The 22,299-nt window shown below is 40.4% G+C and overlaps 1 protein-coding gene and 1 long non-coding RNA gene across 13 annotated transcripts in view; both read right to left on the reverse strand.

The window, feature by feature from the left end:
- On the reverse strand, nt 1–6,047 carry LOC125384350. Its single transcript, XR_007223238.1, has 3 exons — nt 5,982–6,047; nt 5,381–5,406; nt 1–128 (listed from the first exon to the last, which is right to left on the reverse strand). It is a non-coding gene; the product is annotated as an uncharacterized LOC125384350 (long non-coding RNA).
- Nucleotides 6,048–16,180: 10,133 nt separating this feature from the next.
- LOC124115402 (mitogen-activated protein kinase kinase kinase kinase 5-like) overlaps nt 16,181–22,299 on the reverse strand; it is a 104,668-nt gene continuing 98,549 nt past the window's right edge. For all 12 annotated transcript variants that reach the window (XM_046476373.2, XM_046476372.2, XM_046476369.2 and 9 more), the window contains one exon: nt 16,181–18,127. In XM_046476373.2, the coding sequence (XP_046332329.1) occupies nt 18,040–18,127 (88 nt within the window). In that variant the 3' untranslated portion in view covers nt 16,181–18,039. The remainder of the gene's footprint in view (nt 18,128–22,299) is intronic.

A 22,299-nucleotide genomic window follows, 5' to 3' on the forward strand; every position in this document is an offset into this window, starting at 1 on the left:
GCTGGAGTGACGGCCTCCTCCTGTGACGTTTATCGCTCAGTAAGGAGGCTTCGCCATACTTGTCAGGTGTTGATAAGATGGGATCACGGAGCTGACTTAGAACAATAAGCACCCGGCTTTGTTGATTTCTGTCGTGGAGTTCAAACACATTGTTGACAACCTTTTTCACTAAAGTTCAAGAATCAACGCGAATCGAAATAATTTGCGGAGCATGTATTATTTTTTTACGCATGCAGTCGTTTTATAATATTCTATGAGTAAGCTGAGTTATTACTATATTGACAGATAAACAAACAGACTGGATAGTTTATAGAGACTTGTACCAAACCTGTTGGGACTGTCTGAGTCTATCCAACACACAAACAATGGCCCACTTATGATGTGAGAATATCATAGCGACCAAAAAGAACCTCACGACTGGCCCATTGCTCTTCCTGGCAGGAAAATAGACACTAATCAAAGCACATTGGGCTTTCCGAAAGGAATAAAGAACCTCATGACAAGCGGATTGCACCTTCTGACATGAATATAGAACCTCACGACAAGCAGGTTGCACCTTCTGAGAGGAATAGAGAACCTCACGACAAGCAGATTGCACCTTCTGACAGAAATACAGAACCTCACGACAAACAGGTTGCACCTTCTGAGAGGAATATAGAACCTCACGACAAGCAGATTGCACCTTCTGACAGAAATATAGAACCTCACGACAAGCAGATTGCACCTTCTGACAGAAATATAGAACCTCATGACAAGCAGACTGCACCCTCTGACAGGAATATAGAACCTCAAGACAAGGAGATTGCACCTTCTGACAGGAATATAGAACCTCAGAACAAGCAGATTGCACCTTGACAGTAATATAGAACCTCACGACAAGCAGATTGCACCTTCTGACAGGAATATAGAACCTCACGACAAGCAGATTGCACCTTCTGACAGGAATATAGAACCTCACGACAAGCAGATTGCACCTTCTGACAGGAATATAGAACCTCACGACAAGCAGATTGCACCTTCTGACAGGAATATAGAACCTCATGACAAACAGATTGCTTCTTCTGACAGGAATGTAGAACCTCACGACAAGCAGATTGCACCTTCTGACAGGAATATAGAACCTCACGACAAGCAGGTTGCACCTTCTGACAGGAATATAGAACCTCACGACAAGCAGATTGCACCTTCTGACAGGAATATAGAACCTCACGACAAGCAGATTGCACCTTCTGACAGGAATATAGAACCTCATGACAAACAGATTGCTTCTTCTGACAGGAATATAGAACCTCACTACAAGCAGATTGCACGTTCTGGCGGGAGGTGTTGTTTCCTGCTTGAAATTTGGGGCGTTTTCTCAGAAGCTTCTGACGTTACATGAATGAAAGTTTGCATGCTTATCTGAGAGATGCTTTTCAAGACTGAGTTCGAAAACTGGTCCCGTAAATTATTTGTTTACAGAGTTTCGTCCTCGAGTTAGTGGCGGGGGAAGGTGATAACGCTGTTTTCTTGTTATATTTGCTTCAGTCTAGGAACTCGTCCCATCTTATATGAATGGAGGGTGCTGCAAGACGAGCAGGACATACTTACCCTTTTCACGAACACCTGGACCCACTTGCACAAAGCAATCTTAGCACTACGACTTTTGTAAGCCTATGTTAAAGTATGGGAGTTACGATCATCTTAGCGCTAAGATCGCTTTGTGCAAGTGGGCCCTGGTGTCATCACTGATTTTCAATGATCCGTTTATATAAATTTCTCTACCATTTTACGCCCATCGGGATTTTGTTTCGACAGATCTTTGAGACTGATAATTCTCTGCCGTTGACCTTTATATTATCCAATGGTCATGTTGTTTCGTTCTGTTCCAAATTGCTATTCTTGCAAATATCGCGTTATTAAATATCAGATGCAAAACCACCATATGTGTACGCGCTTGAATTTGGATCTTACTTTACGAGTTCATTTTTTTCAATAAGGTACGACCCGTGAAGATCCGGGTTAGAATAGGTCTTCAGCAACCCATGCTCGCCGTAAAAGGCGACTATGCTTGTCGTAAGAGTGACTAACGGGATCGCTGACTTGGTTGATGCATGTCATCGTATCCAATAGTCTCTGAAAATATATAGGACCGCCTCCGTGGTCTAGTGGTAGAGCGTCCGCCCGGAGAGCAGAAGGTCCGGGGTTCGATCCCCGGCCGCGTCATACCAAAAGACGTTAAAAGATGGTACTTGTTGTTACCCTGTCTGGCGCTCGGCATTAAGGGGCTAAAACAAGGACTGGTTGGCTCGGAGTCTGTATACTGTGTCTGAGTGGGGTATTCATGTTAAACTGCGGCATGGTATCTCAGTGAGCTAGCACTATAAATCGGCATCAGTCCGGACTAGTACAAGCAGCCACACAAACACACACACGTACATGCACGTCGCTATATAAGTGCAATAATCTTGGACGCGGGGTTAAACCCCATTTCACCTCACCTCACCTGAAAATATATAACCAGAACCAATGGGAAATCTAGACTTGCTTCATTTACGACTATAGCATAACAGTAAAGACTGGGCGGAAGGGAAAATAATATGGTTCGGTGGCTGTTGGACAAACTGCCAAAATACTTAGCTGAATATTGAATTTGATTTTTCATAAAGGCAATACATGACGCATCAATATTTTGTGATCGATCCATACTATCATTATCGATATTCCATTGTGAAATATAGACATGAAGTCATCATTAGTCATCATGAACTCTGATCAACCTGGGGGCACGGGTGGCCCAGTCGTCTTAGGCGCCGTGATTCGCTGTGCAGAGTTGCGTCCCTAAGACACGCCAGAAACCTATGATCATGGGTTCGAATCCCGGTTCGCCCCGATTATGTTTCTAGGGTTGTCAGCACCATACCCGTGCTCGTGGGTTTCACTGAAGTGGTAAACGTCTTAGACCTGCATCACTTCGGGCTTTCCTCCCACATTAAGCTGGCACGCCGTGATATAACTGGAATACTGTTAAAAGCGACGTTAAACCCAACTCACTCACTCACTCTGATCAACCTAGAATCATGCCAGTCCATATATTGTATGCCTCAGTACTCAGTACTGGTATTTGTCCACCAGTTTCAGTTGGGCGATTGGTATAATGAGGCTCAGTCGTCGACCACAGCCGATTGGGTTCACTCGGTACGTTCAGATGGCAAGGGGATCAGACGAGGTCGTTTGGTGCAGAAACATGTTCACAGGTTGTGATAAACTCCTTCTTAATCAAACACCACTCTGGTCAGAGCCGTGCTGTGGGATTATTAATGAATTATTCAGCCATGGAATAAAACAATTTTAGGTCTGGGTACAGTGGACTTCGTATGTGTTGTCACTTGAAGTCACTGAATACATCATTTGTATTTTTGTGTACGAAAAAAGATTAATAGGCCATGCGAGACCTTCGTATATAATGAATGCTAGGAAGCAAAAGAATACATATATGGTGTACGTCGTAGGATTATTTTACCGAAGTTTGTTTGGAAATATATAACGTAAACGACAGATATCTCTACTCAAAAGAGAAATGCTATGCCAATGAGGGTTAAAATCCCAAGATCGGAATATAATACAACAAAAGTACTGTTTATGGTGAACTATTCAAGTAGGTCGTTGTTTATGGTGAACTATTCATGTAGGTCGTTGTTTATGGTGAACTATTCATATAGGTCGTTGTTTTTGGTGAACTATTCATGTAGGTCGTTGTTTATGGTGCACTATTCATGTAGGGTACTGTTTATGGTGAACTATTCATGAAGGTAGTTGTTTATGGTGAACTATTCATGTAGGCCGTTGTTTATGGTGAACTATTCATGTAGGTCGTTGTTTATGGTGAACTATTCATATAGGTCGTTGTTTATGGTGAACTATTCATATAGGTCGTTGTTTTTGGTGAACTATTCATGTAGGTCGTTGTTTATGGTGAACTATTCATGTAGGTCGTTGTTTATGGTGAACTATTCATATAGGTCGTTGTTTTTGGTGAACTATTCATGTAGGTCGTTCTTTATGGTGCACTATTCATGTAGGGTACTGTTTATGGTGAACTATTCATGAAGGTAGTTGTTTATGGTGAACTATTCATGTAGGTCGTTGTTTATGGCGAACTATTCATGTAGGTCGTTGTTTATGGTGAACATGATTGGGGTAAAGAGGAACAGTCTATGAAAGAAACTGAAACATTGTCTTTGTATGTACAGTAAACTACGTTTATAACGAACACGCTTATAACGAACTGACAGATATAACGAACTTAATTTTTGGTATCGGCCATTTGCTGTATATTTGCTGTTTATATGCATATAACGATCTGCGGTTATAACGAACTAACATAAGTGGTTCCTTTGAGTTCGTTATAACCGTAGTTTACTGTAATTAAATATGACCATAAATGATTAACTGATATGAATAATTCGATCTTCAGATATCACTGAATCGATTTTGGATATCAGTAATGATCTACCTATATGATACATTACGGAATTAGTAGTAATATTACATCTCATTAGGTGAAGTTAACAAACAAAAGACTTTTCATAACACAACATCCGTCCCATTTGCTTAACATTACAGTGAGTGAGTTGGGTTTAACGCCGCTTTTAACAGAATTCCAGTTATAACACGGCGTGTCAGCTTAATGTGGGAGGAAAGCCCGAAGTGATGCAGGTCTCAGACATTTACCACTTCGGTGAAACCCACGAGCACGGGTATGGTGCTGACAAACCTAGAAACATAATTTGGGAGAACCGGGATTCGAACCCACAATCATAGGTTTCTGGCGTGTCCAAGGGACGCAACTCTGCACGGCGAATCGCGGCGCCTTAGACGACTGGGCCACCCGTATCCCTTTAACATTACAGAACATACAAAAATTTTATTATTATAATCACACATAGAATTTAAAACGTGCCCCGCAAGAATCTCTGTCATCACATGTAAATACTTATTCATATAATCACTAGGGGCGGTCAGGTAGCCTAGCGGTTAAAGCGTTCGCTCGTCACGCCAAAGACCCGGGTTCGATTCCCGACATGGGTACAATGTGTCAAGCCCATTTCTGGTGTCCCCCGCCGCGATATTGATGGAATATTGCTAAAAGCGGCGTAAAACCATACTCACTCACTATAATCACTCATGTGTGAAAATAAACCGTAAACACCAGCGCATAACCAGTCTCGATTATCCGTCGAAACAGATTCGATTGGGCGTAAAAGGCAAAATACCTGTGACAATTTTAGGACTGGATCACTGACAATCAGTGATGACATCAGGTATTCGCTAAAAGGGAAGGCAAGTCCTGTCCTACAGGTAGCACCCGCCACTCAACAATTTGCCTGACGCAACACACCGGTTCTCCTGCCATGCGACGGGATCCTGTAAACAAAACAGACAAGTGATGGACTAGAAAATTCTGTGACACGATAGCGCATTTACTGATTATGTTGAAATAATAAAAACGTTATGGTAATTTTCAGAAATGAATCCTACGCTATTTCACAAATTTACTTCCGTAACACTTGACCTTCTCTTACCCCCCTCTTTGGAATAGCGGGATAGTTTCTCAAACTGGAGGAATATGTCTTTGAATAGACATCACATTTCTTCTTGTAGACATTTTTGTTGGCGTTCTTCACGTCAATTTCGTTGAAAGCTTTTTCTTTAAAAAAAATAAAATTTTATATTGCGAATGGGAGGGGATTCAACAAAAAGTGTCAGTATATCGTTATCAGCGTTACGACAAACGTAACTGGTTAGCCGTCCACGAACCAGACCAAGCCCGTTCCTGCTAGTGATCTGTCACATAGAGCGTGCCATGTACATTGCGATATTCATGCAGCATACAGAATGTGACTATTGATTGACAGACATTAACATTGAGTGCGGTTGTTTAGTGGTGACTTAACGATCCTCCGCACAGGGGAGGAGGGGAATTGGTACACATCGCTTACGTCTGCATTCCGCTGGGATACATCTGAGGAACTTCTTTCAGCTCGAGAATCCCCGAGGGATGACTTGAAAAAAAGAGAAGAGAATTTTATTGAAACTTTGCTGCTTCAAACTTTTTTCATAACATGCATGGCTTCTTGTTGTATGGCATGGAGCAGGTTGAATATGGATCGGTTGTGAACGTGATTCAGCTAATATTATTTCCGATTTCCTGAGCAGTTCGATGGGTTCGTTCATGTGGATCCAGTTGTAAAACTTGCCACAGCTCAACTGATAGTCCTACCAAATGTGATTCAAGTAATTCCCAAACTTATTAATTTTCCGTAAATCGAAATTTAATGTTGTAAACTGCCCGGCAAAAGAAAGTATATTTGAACTTTGACTTGGCTAAACAATTACAGACCGCGTCCGTGGTCTAGTGGTAGAGCGTCCGCCCGGAGAGCGGAAGGTCCGGGGTTCGATCCCCGGCCGCGTCATACCAAAGACGTTTAAAGATGGTACTTGTTGTTACCCTGTCTGGCGCTCGGCACTAAGGGGCTAAAACAAGGACTGGTCGGTTCGGAGTCAGTATACTGTGTCTGAGTGGGGTATTCATGTTAAACTGCGGCATGGTATCTCAGTGGGCTAGCACTATAAATCTGCATCAGTCCGGACTAGTACAAGCAGCCACACACACGTGCATGCACGTCGCTATATAAGTGCAATAATCTTGGACGCGACGTTAAACCCAATTTCACCTTACCTCACCCAAACAATTACAAACGCTATCAACACATTACTAGGCCGAAAACTGTCGGCGTAACACTGCAATTTTTAGGTCCAGAACACAACTATGATACCCGTATCAAATAGCATTTTCTTGTTTGTTTCATTGTTAGCCACCATACCACACCATGCCCGCCAGTTCATATCAATCTAGCAGTTGAGGATTAAGCTAATTACTACAGACTAGACCTTGTAATTACACAAGACTAATTGCAGTCTCGTCCTAGACTGAAAAGGCACCAGATCGTGTTGCATAGACCCCCTTTTCAAGAACACCTGGTGTTACCGATTTTCAGTGACTTTACGCGGCCAAAAGAATCTGTTTCAAGACTGGTCCCTGGTTGAAGTTTTATACTTTCTATACAGCTCTTGCAAGTGGTTGGAAGATGGTATTGGCAGTAGCATGTTTCTGTGAATGAATAAGGATCAGTTCACTGACAAATGCTTCACATCCTAATGTAGTGCAGGGAAGTAGCCTTGGTGGAACGTATGTCCAAAACGTCCCTTAAGAAGAAGTGTTTTAGTGAGTTTGGTTTTACGCCGCTTTAAGCAATATTCCAGCAATATCACGGCGGGGGACACCAGAAATGGGATTCACACGTTGTACCCATGTCGGGAATCGAACCCGGGTCTTCGGCGTGACGAGCGAACGCTTTAACCACTAGGCTACCCGACCGCCCCCTTAAGAAGAAGGGTGTGTTAACATGAGTCATAAGATGACAAACAGCGACTGTCCCAACAAGAGCAAAAGCCACCATTCAGCCACTGGTCAATACATGTACCAAGTTTGGATTAAATATCTTTCACCGCTTTCAAGTTATGCGGCCAGGCCAGGCTCTCTCTCTCTCCTCCTCCTCTCCTCCCCCTCCCCCCCCCCCAAAGACATATAAAAGAGTCCATTGTATGATCCGACTATATCTATGGAGGCCATGACCTTATCACTGGAAGATGTGCTTTTGAATTTTTTGGGTGTTGGTGACGTCACATGCTTCCATTGCATGCTCTGACTTTTTGTCTCTGGGTCAAAATGAACCCAGGTTTCATCCTGAGTAACAATATGAGCCATGAAAGCACGTGGATCTCTCCGAAAATCTTCCAGAAGCTGTTGACTAATCATGACCCTCTGACGTTTTTGTTCTTCAGTCAACATTCTGGGCACCCAACGGGCAGACACCTTGTTCATGTGTAAATGTTCATGGATTATTCGTTCCACTGATGTTTTATTCATGTCATGTGCAGTAGCTAACTGTCTAACAGTTACTCGTCTGTCCTGCATTATTGTATCAAGAACAGCTGCAACTTCATCTTGGGTAGTCACTTCACAAGGGCGACCAGACCGTGGTTCGTCTTCAGTGCTGCGTCTGCCACTTGTAAATTCAGCACACCACTGTTTGACCGTACTATACGAAGGAGCATTGTCACCTAATGTTTGTACCATGTCATCATGAATTTGCTTTGGCGTTAACATTTTTAAATGTACATACTTAATAACGACTACATTCGGTCTTCTCCGTTTTTTTCCAAATGCGAGGGGGTCATACTGTTTGATAGCAATTTATAGGAACTTGTAGCACGTGGGATTCATGTTTTGCATGTCATCCACGTGCAGAGACACTGTTCTAGCAACAGGTGCAGTTTGGTTGTGTTTGGGCTATCCGTTCATGTTGAGCCCGGAAACTTATGGGACAGCCCTCGTTGGTGTGACCATATCCTGCATCTCTGACTTTTTGGTCACTGATGCATCAAATTTTGAAATGTCCTTCACCTGTCTCCCATAAAACGTTTTGAAAGCTATACTAAGGCCTTGAACACTAATCCCGATCAAACAACTTTTGAGCAGGCGTCGTTTGATGCATTTGGAAATCTTCCTAAACAGAGCATGCTCACGTGTACCGCTACAGTTGTGAAATGTAGACACCAAAATAAGGTATACTACTTGTCACCGAGCTGTAAAATCTTCATGTACCCTATTTCCTGTGGATTAGTAATACATTCAAATCAATATTGATCAGACCTTTGATAAACAAGTTGGAGTGAGCGAGTGAGTGAGTTGGGATTAACGCCACTTTAACAGTATTCCAGTTATATCACAGAGTGTCAGCTTTATGTGGGAGGAAAGCCCGAAGTGACGCAGGTATCAGACGTTTACCACTTCGGTGAAACCCACGAGCACGAGTATGGTGCTGACAAACCTAGAAACATAATCGGGGCGAACCGGGATTCGAACCCATGATCATAGGTTTCTGGCGTGTCCTAGGGACGCAACTCTGCACAGCGAATCACAGCGCTTTAGACAACTGAGCCACCCGTGCCCCCTTAACAAGTTGGAGTGAGTGAGTGAGTATGGTTTTACGCCGCTTTTAGCAATATTCCAGCAATATCACAGGGGGGACACCAGAAATGGGCTTCACACATTGTACCGATGTCGGGAATCGAACCCGGGTCTTCGGCGTGACGAGCGAACGCTTTAACCACTAGGCTACCCAACCGCCCCTTTACAAGTTGGAAGCGCAATAATACAACAAACAAGTTGAAGTGCAATTATACAATTGTTTATTCATAAAGTTACTAATACATGCATTTATGGAGCAATGTAGCATCACATTGCTCAATATACAGAATCACATCCTGGCTGTAGATGCTTTGTGCCTCAGCGGTGACTGGGGCCTTTCAAAATTTGTTCAGCAAAGAATAAAGTATACACATATCAATTTGTCATTTCTATTAACCATTTTCAAAACCACTCCATATTCCAGTATCCATAGAGACAGGATGCAAAATCAATTCTCTCTTACCTAATTAAAAAGAACTGAAAACATGTGTTTTCCTCAAATCGTTATTTTTCTCATGTCGATTATAGACATGATCACAGATGAAATAAAAGCCACAAAAGCCTTTCCATAAACACAGACCAAACTGTGTTTAAAAGGGTTACTCTTCCTCCCCAAATATAGGGAGATATCATCAAGAGCAAGTGCTAGTTTCAAGGATTCCCCAGTCACTACATGTACAGAATCCAATTATTCACTCAAGCAACAAAATGCCACCAGTTTAACAGTACACAACCCATGAAATAGTCATTACCAGAACATAAGTTCTTAATCAATACTCCTGTATACACAGTTACGATTTTCTCTTACGTATTGGTCTTGTCACAAATAACTTCCACTTAGATAGAGAAAATACGGGGTGGGAGAATCATTATCAGTACCAAAGGTCTACAGGCGTGGACAAAGTCGTCCCAGAAAATCTAGCATTGTACTACAACACCAGAAACAAGCATTGACTGAACAATCATTACCTAAAAGCAGTGGAAAATCTATTCTCAATTACTGTCATTCCAAAATCTGTAGATGCAATGATATTTATTGAAGTTTGGATTAGCAACATTAATTTCTGGAATATCTGTGATATACATAGTTCCACCATTATACAGCAAGCCGCACACATGGAATACAAGAGCATTAGGCATGGTCAAAGCACCACCTCAATGCCGTACATTGCAGTGAACATGGCCACTATGACATATACCTGTATGATTTTGATTTACCAGCTTCAGAGAAAGAAGACTCGAACCAAAAGTGCCTACCGTATTCGATTTAATAAGCGCCCACGGCGATATTTGCTAAGATATTGGCTAGTGAACAATCCCAATTAGCACCCCTTCCGATTGATCAATGTACACAAAACTTATTTATTCTTGTATAATACGCACTCGTGTGTTATATGCACCCTTAATTATGGGCATTTAATTCTGGAAAAATATATCTGTCGTACATAAACATTTCAGGCTGTCAGCATAAACCACAAAATTTATCTTTTTTCCACCAAAATAACATTCTAATAAGAGCCCCTATTTCTAACTTTGAGAGCGCCCTTGGCGCTTATTACGTCGAATAAGGTAAGTCAAATTTTAGAAATGTTACTTAACATTCCAACTCTCTATCATTGTATGCTAAGATTGACAAATACACTACAAGTCCTTCTGAGTTTTTTGTATAAATAAAAAAACCTTAAGATCTGTCTTAGGGCTTTCATCTAACTGTTCCAGTGGTGCACAGCATCATGCATTAGAACGATGTGTGTCTCCAATAGGAATGTGTCAATGTCACTTTAAAAGCAAACCTCAGTAGAATCATAAATAAAGGAAAAAAAGAAATATACAAGAGAAAAGTGACTGACGAATATATCTGTGACATGCATATCAAAGTCAAAGCTCATGCTAGTATCACATTAAGTAAACATGGTAAAACACAACAAAATATCTACAAAAAGGAACATACAAGGAAAGGATATTACTTCATGTTGATAACATCACAATAGTTCTGTCAACTGTCAGCGTCATAGGCCCTACTCTCCCCTGCAATGGTTAAATGGAAGATTTATGCAAGGCTTAAAGAAATAATAGTCTAGTTCTCAGGCACTGACTGCATTCTCTTAAAGTCTGCTGAACGTTCGTTTTTATTTCCATTTTCATAAAAAATAAAAAACCCACTAATACTTAAAAACAATATAGCACAGTTACTTCTCTTTACATGCGCACTGCTCAACTGCCTATCTCGTGTTATGGTCATGGCGACAATAGGAGTTTGTTTGCTTGTTTATGTAGGGAGGCCCTTTCCAAGGTTGATGGTACACAACTGTTTTTTTGGTTACATACTAGTTTGAACAAGCTAAAAAAAACAAACCACTGCCCGCCCGCACAATATTTTCAAAAGTCATTGCCTGAGAGACAATTCTTTTATTTTTTTAAGCCTAAGACAGTCGTACTGCTACCTTACTTTCACTTGATGAGGGAATAACGTAAGTCTTCCACAAACTTCGAACTTTATTCATGATCAACAAGGATGAAATCATACCTTATCAACAGCATGAGTGAGTATGGTTTTATGCTGCTTTTAGCAATATTCCAGCAATATCACGGTGGGGGACGCCAGAAACGGGCTTCATGCAATGTACCCATGTTGGGAATCAAACCTGGCCTTTGGCGTGACGAATGATCACTTTAACCAGGGGGCTACCCCACCACCACCCAACAGCATGAAATTATCCCTCATCAACAGCATTAAACAATAGTGTTTAGACTGGTCAGCCCAATGTCAGCAAATATCAGATTATGTCTAATGGGTGACAAACTCATCTTTTCTACAAATAACTGCTCTACATTAATATTCTTATAGTCTGCGTGTATTTCAAGATATATGTGTAATAGTGTAACAGGAATAAAACGTATGGATCTGTCATTTTGAGTGAATGAAACCATTTTGGGGAACAAAAATGTCAAGAAAAAAACAACAATCATATAAATCTGAGGATATATTCTTAAGTTCTATGATTAAGCTCAAGTAACATAATGTAATAAAAATGTTGGTAAGTTCATATTCCATATGCAACACAAAGATGGTGGGTCTCATGGCAACCATGACGTGTGCCAGCATCAGAAAATAACATCCAGTCTGTAACCTCAACAGCTCAGAAACAACATACATACATTCACTTTATAGTTGCGAAAATATGGCACAGTGTTGTCAAATACCAAGCATAGCTGTACATGCTTGACAATCAGTAATATATAGCTTTGTCAGCAATTCATGAGCGATTATCACTACATAGCCTATTTATGAAGCCTTTCTCCTAACCATAAATCAAAGTACAAATTATAATCAGTTAGGAGGGAGGGCTGTTACACATCTGAACATCCCACAGCGATAAAGCAAGTTTTCCACAAATTTGTTGTACAGTGCCATTATACAATGTGGTACAGGACTTCCTATACAGAATATATACACCTACAGGTATATGAACTATAGTAATTGCTTCGGGGGACATTTGACAAACGCAGCAGCGTTAGACAATCTGACTAGATGCACTGCTTACTCAAGACACATTTATTCTTTTATTGTCTCATTTCTTAGAATGCACATTTGACCAGACTTTTATTTCTTGTTTACAGATTCTTTCTTGGAAAATTCTAATTGATAGGTTGGAAAAAAACCCAAAACAAACAAACAACATTTCGTGTTCTTCAAAATGTTATGAGAATGTTACCAGTATCCAGTGTTGGTTTCTGCTGGTACTACTGTACCCTTTCACTATCTTACTGAACACGAGTTTAAATGTGGTCAAGACTTAAGTTGGCATTCAAAGAGATAAAACAATTATAGAACTTTTCAGATTCCCTCCCCATGTTTGGGGCTATGTTTTGGGTTGGAGGAAGATGGACACCAATTTAAAACAGAAGTCTTGCTTTAGTATAAAGGTAGCACTAATGATTGAACTGTTATAATTCAAAATTGATGTAAAGACAAGTGAAATGTCACCAAACACAAACATACTGTAACCTTGATCATGAGTTCTTGAAACATTTCTGTAGGAATATATATGACAAGACCCAACTGAAGAGAAGGCCTTCTCCCTTGCTGCTGACACATCCAGAGCTCTGCTGGGCAGCACATCCATGTAATGCAAGACAACAGAGCTCTGCCGGACAACACATCCATGTCATGCAAGACAACAGAGCTCTGCCGGACAGCACATCCGTGTCATGCGAGACAACAGAGCTCTGCCGGACAGCACATCCGTGTCATGCAAGACAACAGAGCTCTGCCGGACAGCACATCCGTGTCATGCAAGACAACAGAGCTCTGCCGGACAGCACATCCGTGTCATGCGAGACAACAGAGCTCTGCCGGACAGCACATCCGTGTCATGCAAGACAACAGAGCTCTGCCGGACGACACATCCATAGTAGGGAAATATATAAGTTGATATCTTGTAGAATGGTCATTTGACTCAATTCCAACAATGGTAAAGATGTGGCTCTGTGGACTGTGCTACCTCCATACCACCACTTTAACACTGTCCACATCACTTTCCTTCCTCACCAGATCTAGACTGTGTTGGTCTTGTTCCACAAGCTATCATAAATCTATGTTGCAGTATGAGAGTTAGCCCGGCTGTGCTACAATCGCTTGGTGGAAAGAAGACCTGAACTTCTACATATCAAATTGCTTTACATACCCATGTAGCAAAAAATTCTTATTTTAAAAACATTTACTCAAAGAAAAGGATGAGGGTGGAAGACCGTTATCAAAAAGCAAAATATTCCAACTTCTATTCCAATGTGAATGAAAGTGATTATTGTTTACGCTTATTTCAGAATGTCGGGAAAAGCTGACTTTTCAATGCATCTCCTTCTTTTTGACAACTTTCCCACGTGAACTTCATGATACATGATTACTGGAATACAGTGCATGGACTAGAGGACATTGCTGCAGTGGCATAATGAAAATATTAGAAAAATCTTATTGAAACAGGGAATCTTATTTACAAACTACAAACATAAAAATACCTATGTTTTAAAATTATGAAAAATAGACATTTATTTAAGCAGTCGTTTCAGCACTATTGACACAAACTGTAGCTGTGAGTTGTATGATACAATGGTGTAGTCGGGAGTTGTACAACACTGTGGTGTAGCCAGGAGTTGTACAACACAGTGGTGTAGCCAGGAGTTGTACAACACAGTGGTGTAGCCAGGAGATGTACAACACAATGGTGTAGCTGGGAGTTGTATAACACAATGGTGTAGCCAGGAGTTGTACAACACAGTGGTGTAGCCAGGAGATGTACAACACAATGGTGTAGCCGGGAGTTGTATAACACAATGGTGTAGCCGGGAGTTGTACAACACAATGGTGTAGCCAGGAGTTGTACAACACAATGGTGTAGCCAGGAGTTGTACAACACAATGGTGTAGCCGGGAGTTGTATAACACAATGGTGTAGCCAGGAGTTGTACAACACAGTGGTGTAGCCAGGAGATGTACAACACAGTGGTGTAGCCAGGAGTTGTACAACACAGTGCTGTAGCGAAGAGTTGTACAACACAGTGGTGTAAAGTTACATGTGCATGCTACATACTTTCACTATATTTAAAGGTTTTCAGTTTTGAAAAAAACATCCCGAAATATTAATGTGTATGAGGCTGAATGGATTTGTTCCCAGTTGAGATCAGAAATCAATTCCTACGAAACCTGAAAACAATACCAAATATTGAATACATACTACTCTTTAAGAAGAACATATGAAAAAATATCAGGTGTTCATCAAGTTCTTTTGAGTAGTAGAACTCTAAACTGATCACACATACACAGGCAGAACAGCATCTGTATCTGATTCCATCAGTTAACAACTAGGGTTAAAGGCAGGGCATTATATGAGGTAATGTGATTGTCACCAATTGGTTGCCTTTGGCCAAATATGCACTCAAATCTTAATTCTAAGAGCATGTTAAGGTACACACTACTAAAGAAGAAAACAGTCAGGACCTAATATTGGCGCCATCTGGACAAAAGATCATGATGATAACACAGGATTTATTCCCAGGCACTGCAATATCTGTTTTGTGTCTTGGTTTCATCAGAACTGCTCTGAAGCAATTTTGCTGAAGAAATATTGTTACCAAATTTTGATAAGACATGCATCCATGCCATTGGGGACATTTAATAATATCCTTAGGAAAATTTGGATAGCAGTTTTACATCTAGAGACTTTTAAAGAAAATGAACATTAAAAAGAGTTATCTGGTGTAACATCTGTCATATTAGACACAATCGTAAAATCTGACTCAACTGTTTACAAAACATCTCCATGACAACAAGGACAACTTTCAAACACTTCAAAATAATGTTTCACTTGAAATCATGGAAGCATTAAAGCAATTCATTACAGAAGACAAATACTGATAAGAGGCATCGCCATCCATACTCCATAACTCACATACACACAGTAAATCATACATGTCATAAATCATACATGTATGTACTGGTAGAATTATAGACACATTAATATTATTTATTATGTACACCTTAATCATGAGGGACTTTCAGTTTCACATGGAATATTGTGGTCAACAATATTGCACAAACACTTACTGGCCTACAAATAGCCTTTTAGAATAACTATCCACATGTTTTATAATCAAACTATTGATTTGAAGAGAACATTTGGAATATTCAAATATTCGATTTCTTAGACGCATGTTATTTACAAAATATTTCACTTAATGATAAACATGAAGTTTTGACACCGAAAAATATGGTGTTGACAGTGTGCGTCTTTGTGTAATTTGTTAATGCTGTTGTAATAAGTAGAGATGGAGACGAAGAAAAGGATTAGGTTATAATTGATACAAGGACACTGAGTAGATAGAGAAATAGGTCTACTGCACCAAGCCTCCACTATATTGGCTGAACATTCAATTTATGACAGTATCATCACTGATGCATTTCCCCCAAGAAAGTTTAAAAGATGCAGGTGTTTTTTTCCATGAAAAATGAATGTTCACATTAAATAACTATACAATTTCACATTCAAATATCATAAAACAATAGAAACTAAAAAAGAATATTAATTTACTAGATCAAACACAAATATATTTACACATCTTTTTATTCCGGGTGATGGAACATGATTAATGCATGGTGTCCAATAAGTTTACACATCGTAAAATAATTACCCCTCTCACTCTCTCATCCATCAATATTAAAACAACAGGAAACACAGAACATCCTGAAGCACACGGGTACATGGAACTATACAATCACTGTTTACATATTTACATGGTTAGCAGAGCAGCTGTACAGAACTAAATATGATACTTGGTAAACTAGTCCTCAGGTGACGATATTACCATGGACTATCAACACAGGTACTTCATGACAAGGCATCTAGTGTAAGCTTCCAGTTTGCTATTAATCAACTTGAATAATGACAAATATATTTTATCAAGCACAGCTGACCTTATTTATGAATAATTAACAGGTCAAAGTTTAAAGGTTACTGGAGCTGCAAGGTCACTACTGGAAGCAAGGTCATTCTGCCTCAAGACAATGCCCAGGTATATTGATAAGTACATAGTCTTTCAGAACACAGTGTATTACCTGAGCACATCAAATCACCTGCCTTAAATACATTCAAAATATAATATACAACATTTTCTTGACCAGTATCACACATGCCGATTTATTTCTTGAATTCCCGAAACTCCCATAACTACATAAAATCCATGTGTAAATAACTTCAAAATTACAGATTATATCTGTATCTTACATTTTTCACGAAATAAAACGATGTTTTGTGTTTTATTATTCTTCCAATACACAAACTACCCGTTTCTAGTTTCTTGATGCAATATTTCTTATATACTGACATCATTCATGGCCATACTCAATTTAACACAAGTATTAAGTGGCCCTAGAACCTCATACACTATCTCCTTTCACCACCAATGGGTGTCGGAGTGGACCAGCTGAAATTCCACGGTAAGGTTCTCACAACAGAGCCAAAACAGCTAGTTAGCCATCGTGCATGCTGAAATGAAGCACTGCCTGCTAGCCCAAAGTGTTCTTAGCGTTGTGACAGTCGTAATTCTACGTTGTAACATATACCGGTACAGTCGTAGCACTATGAACGCTTCGGAGATCGGGGCACAAGGATTCCTTTCACAAGAACTCCTCTTACATTACACAGACTTACGATAATTGTAACCCTACCATTGCTTTGTGGAAGGCCCTGGTTTGGCAGCAGAAGCACCTGCGTGTAGTCTACAGATTCTCAACATGAGGCCTCAACACATCTCACATACACATACACTGTTCATCGTGACCTTAAAATATGAATGTACAAATAATCAAAACAGTTTTGAGCATACTTGAAAAAGCATTTCAGCACACAATAAATCTATGAATTGATGCATCCATCACAAAAACTAACTGATCCAGAGGATGAAACAGTGGGTCCCATCTTTCTCCAGACTGGGAGTTGCCTTGTGTTCTCATCCTGAAAACAGGCGCCGCATCTTCTTCAACACTTTGCATTCCCTCGTCTTTCCCACCTGTTCTTTGATCACTTTCAACTGGATACAGCATGGTGTCGAATGCAATGGAGATGTTTATTTTTGAACATTTTATTTTGTAACAATCCATGAAAATGTGAAAAGTGAATGTAAAAACAAAGAACAATGTGCCATAAATGTGATAATTGGTACATATTTTTATCAAGGGCTTCTCACACAATCGTCAGTTAAACAGACATGTTCCATTGTCACTAGTAGCTGTGGCAGAGGTGGAAGAGGTGGATGATTGGGCAGTCCTGGTTATCGGATGGTGTCTCTGCCCAGTGTCTGCAGGCTGTGCTAGTTTCAACAGAGGCTTGCTGGCAGAATATAAAGGACTGACCAGTCAGCTGGACATGGCCAGGTGGACATGATGGCGTTCATGTCGTGCTGACCTGTTCAGTATGTGTTCTCATGGCCAGCCAGAACGTACAGATTGGAATTTTCGCCTGGGGAGTCAGTGGTTCGGCTCTCCAACAGGATCACTCTGAAATACACAAACAAGTATATTCTTTTACAGCAACCTATTTTAACAATTTCTGTAGTACTGGAAAAGTTAGTGAGTGAATGTTGTTTTAAGCTGTAGACAGCAATATTCCAGTTATGTTTTGGCGGTTTGTAAATAAGCCAGACAAACCAGTGGTTGATATTATGAGCAGTGTTCCATGCTGTCGGGACACTCAACCCAGTTAGCGAGCCTGATGACCTGATCTATTTTGGTCGCTTCTCACGCTTATGTTACTGGGAACCAATTCTATCCCAGGACACCAAGAACGTGGGACAGTACTGGACTTGGTTTGGTTTGGTTTGTTGTTTAACGCTGCACTCAGCAATATTCCAGCTATTTGACGTCTGTAAAACAATCGAGTCTGGACCAGATAATCCAGCGATTGGCATCAATCCACGCAATTGGGATACGATGACATGCATCAACTAAGTCAGCGAGCCTGACCACCCGATCCCGTTAGTCGCTTCTTACGACAAGCATCATCACCTTTTACAGCAAGCATGGGTTGCTGAAGACCTTTTCTATTGACAGTACTGGAACACGTTATACAACTGGCGGTCACAAGTTTCAACAACCAAGTCACCGAGACTAATCGATACATTTTAGCTTCTTACAACAAGAACAGGCTACTGGGGACCCAATGCTATCCCGGAATCCTCATATGGCACAGTTCCTGTTATCCAACTGAAGGTCACAAGTTTCAACACATTCATCATAGACCAGTGCAACCACCAATCTGCAACCCATTCTACAAAGCGATGTCAAAGCTAGAACTGTCTCCGTCTCAACTTCCTATACTTTAACGCAGACTTATGACAGATCACTCTATGTAACATCGGACACACATACAACAAGCTTAACATCCATAACTTTATGATGAAGGGGTCCAAGTGACCCCAAGAAAATTAAGCCAGAGCAGAAGCTGTAACAATATGGAAATTATAGTCTAATATACAACATTCAGAAGTCAAACCCATTCTATGTTTGACTTAGTCAGTGAGTATGGCTTAACCGCTTTGAGCCCATCTTCCCGAGGCAAGAGAGTTGTAAACTGACTATAAAAGTCCAGTTTCCACCCTTGCCGAATTGGGCTGGTATTATGGAGTTACATTTTGGCTGTGCTAACGAGTCTATGCATTATCCAATCAAAATCATGCAACGAAATCGAAATCCGGTTCGTAAACTGTCGTGCTGATTTCGATCGATTGCAGGATTTGCAAATCATGTGCACCGCCAACTCGTTGTGAACAGATATTTTCCAAATCTTTTCATGATTTTAATCAAGATGTTCACGTGATTTGATGCACTTTGCGATGTGAGACCCGTTTTAACACAATAAAGATCATGATTATCGATCAGATCGTCTTGACTGGGCGCCGCCATTTAGTTTGAATCAAATGCAAGTGATACGAGAGGTGGAATCTGATTGGTCAATGGGAGAGGTTTAGAAGGGACATAACTCGTAATAACCACTGGTGGCGCTCCGATCGAGCCCAGGAATTCCAGCCTAGTTCGGCAAGGGTGGAAACTGGACTTCCAAAGTGAGTTAACTCGCTTGCCTCGGGAAGATGCTTTGAGCCATATTCCAGCAATATCATGGCAGGGAACATCAGAAAACAAATCAAACAAATTACCCACACAGGGACTCGACCTCAGGGCTTCGGCGAGATAAGCAAATGCTTCACCCACAAGGCTACCCGACATTTGACCAAACAGATGTCAATCAGTCTTTCAAATTACTTCCTCAGAAAACTTGTATCAAAATTTCACCAATTCAGTAACATAACATTCTACCATTTTAAACCAAGGGTGGTACTTATTAATCTATTTTTGATTATCAATTTCTATAAACAACAATGACAGCCTCATGCTCTCTCATTGCCTTTTACCCAAGACACATTCCATTACACCAGGGTTTCAATGGTCACACCACTATCCCTTTCTTCTCCTCCTTGCTACAAGCCCACGAAGACGCCACGGCTTTAACAGTGGAGTCAATAATCTATTGAATTACAGCTATTGGAAGGCATGTGTGTGACTAGGGACAAACTGTACACATGCGTAATCTTCCTAGTAACCTAAGGGTGGGTGTGTCCATCAAGATCAATACATTCTTCAGATGGATTTATAGGGTCCTAATCTTGTGGACATGGAGAGGGTCGATATCACATGCAGTCCTGCACTGTATCAAATAGCTGACATTGCGACCCGAAACACAGTGTCATTGCCGGTTGTCATAGCAAGCACCTGCTGCTGGGGTAACAACCGTGTGAGGACAATCGCTGGCATTATATTCACATCTATGATACTCCAGTCATATTTCATATCTTGGTTTGTCAAAAAATTCTGGTTGGTAGGTGGGAAAACAGACAAACAAATTAAAAAAAAATCAGATTTTTTTCCATCACTGGAATTACATTAAAATATAAGATTAGGCCATTTATATTCTAATTCATGGTCATATATTTGTGAAAATTCCGGGTTGGGAAAAATACAACAATGAAACAAACCACTTAAGATTTTATTCCAAAACTAGAATGACATACATTCAGATATCTTAAGTAGGCCAGTAATTAATTTCTCGGATTACACGTTTTTGTAATAATCCTGGTTGGAAAAACAAAAATATATAAAAAGATATTCCAGATTCCAGTCATATCTTTAAAAGGTTGTGTTGTCATGTGGCCAGTGTTAGCTATCTTTGTCTCATCAAGCTTACAGTTGACCTATAATATGCACAATTGTTTTGTTGTGAACTGGCATATTCAAATTTGAATATAAAAACACTTATTTTCAATGTGAACTTTTCCCCTTTTCATTACTTTTGGATTGGAGGAATGTGAAAACAAAACAAAAGTGAAATCTTGCCTGAGGAATGTGTTGGCGATAGCCTGGAGGTGGGCAAGCTGCAGCATTTAGTTTCACTACTTTACCTCGTGGGGTGAGGGGGAAAGGGGTTTAATGTTTTTTGGGGTTTTAATGGGGTTTTTATCCCTTAAATGCAGAGCCAGGTAGGGTAACATCAAGTACCTTCTTTTAACGTCTTGACGAATGATGGATGGATGGATGGTTTGTTGTTTAACGCTGCACTCAGCAATATTCCAGCTATATGACGGCAGTCTGAATAATCGAGTCTGGGCCAGACAATCCAGTGATTAATATCATGAGAATCGATCCATGCAATTGGGATCGATGACATGCATCAACCAAGTCAGCGAGCCTGACCACCCGATCCAGCTAGTCGCCTTTTACGGCAAGCATGGGTTGCTGAAGACCTATTCTACCCCGGAATCTTCACGGGTCCTTGACGAATGATGTGCACGGGGATCACATCACCGACCTTCCACTCTCAGGGCAGATGCTCTAACCACTGGACCATTGAAGCGGTTCCTACAAGAGTGTAATATGCGAAACCCATGGCAGGATATTTTGACTTTATAAGAAGAATAAAAAAATAATACCATATACCAGTAAGACAAAACATACCTATTCCACATAAGTACGACATTGATATTTTTTATTAGTTAGGCCAACGAATGACAATGTAATAAAAGAACTCCTACCAACACGGATTTCAAGTTGTATTTATTAATATAATTCTCAGCCTCATCAAAACTTAAAGGCTCTCTACCACCACTGCACTGCAACAACAAATCCTGGTATACCTACTTTCTATGACCCTGCCAGGCTACCACGGAAACCAGCAGTAATTACTAACAATGGTCCCAACCAGCTCATTGAAGTTGGTCCACTACCAGGTGTAGTTTGTCAGCTCACATTACACCGCCGCCCCCCTCATGGTGAGATCTACTGGGTTCTATTCACTGGGAACAATGCTGGCTTGCTAATGTTATCAAAAATCATTGCTGACATGCCAAACAATAGACAACTTGTTCACCGTGGTAACTAATACGTGTCATGATATTTGACATATAGCATTTCCACGTTTTATTTTATTTCTCATGTGGAGATTGTAAAATGAGAAATATTTCTTATACATGAAGTAGTAAAGATCTAAGATGGGAGACAATGCTATTTCATATTTTGAAGGTAATTGAAAATTTTAAGTTCTGTAATTATCTTAAAAATCGGATTTGTTAAAACATTCAAATTCATCTTTTTTTTAAGCTACTACATCTTTTGTGGAGACC

The sequence above is a fragment of the Haliotis rufescens genome, unplaced genomic scaffold, assembly GCF_023055435.1.
Source record: "Haliotis rufescens isolate VD_foot unplaced genomic scaffold, xgHalRufe1.0.p SCAF_3, whole genome shotgun sequence".
NCBI lineage: Eukaryota > Metazoa > Mollusca > Gastropoda > Lepetellida > Haliotidae > Haliotis > Haliotis rufescens.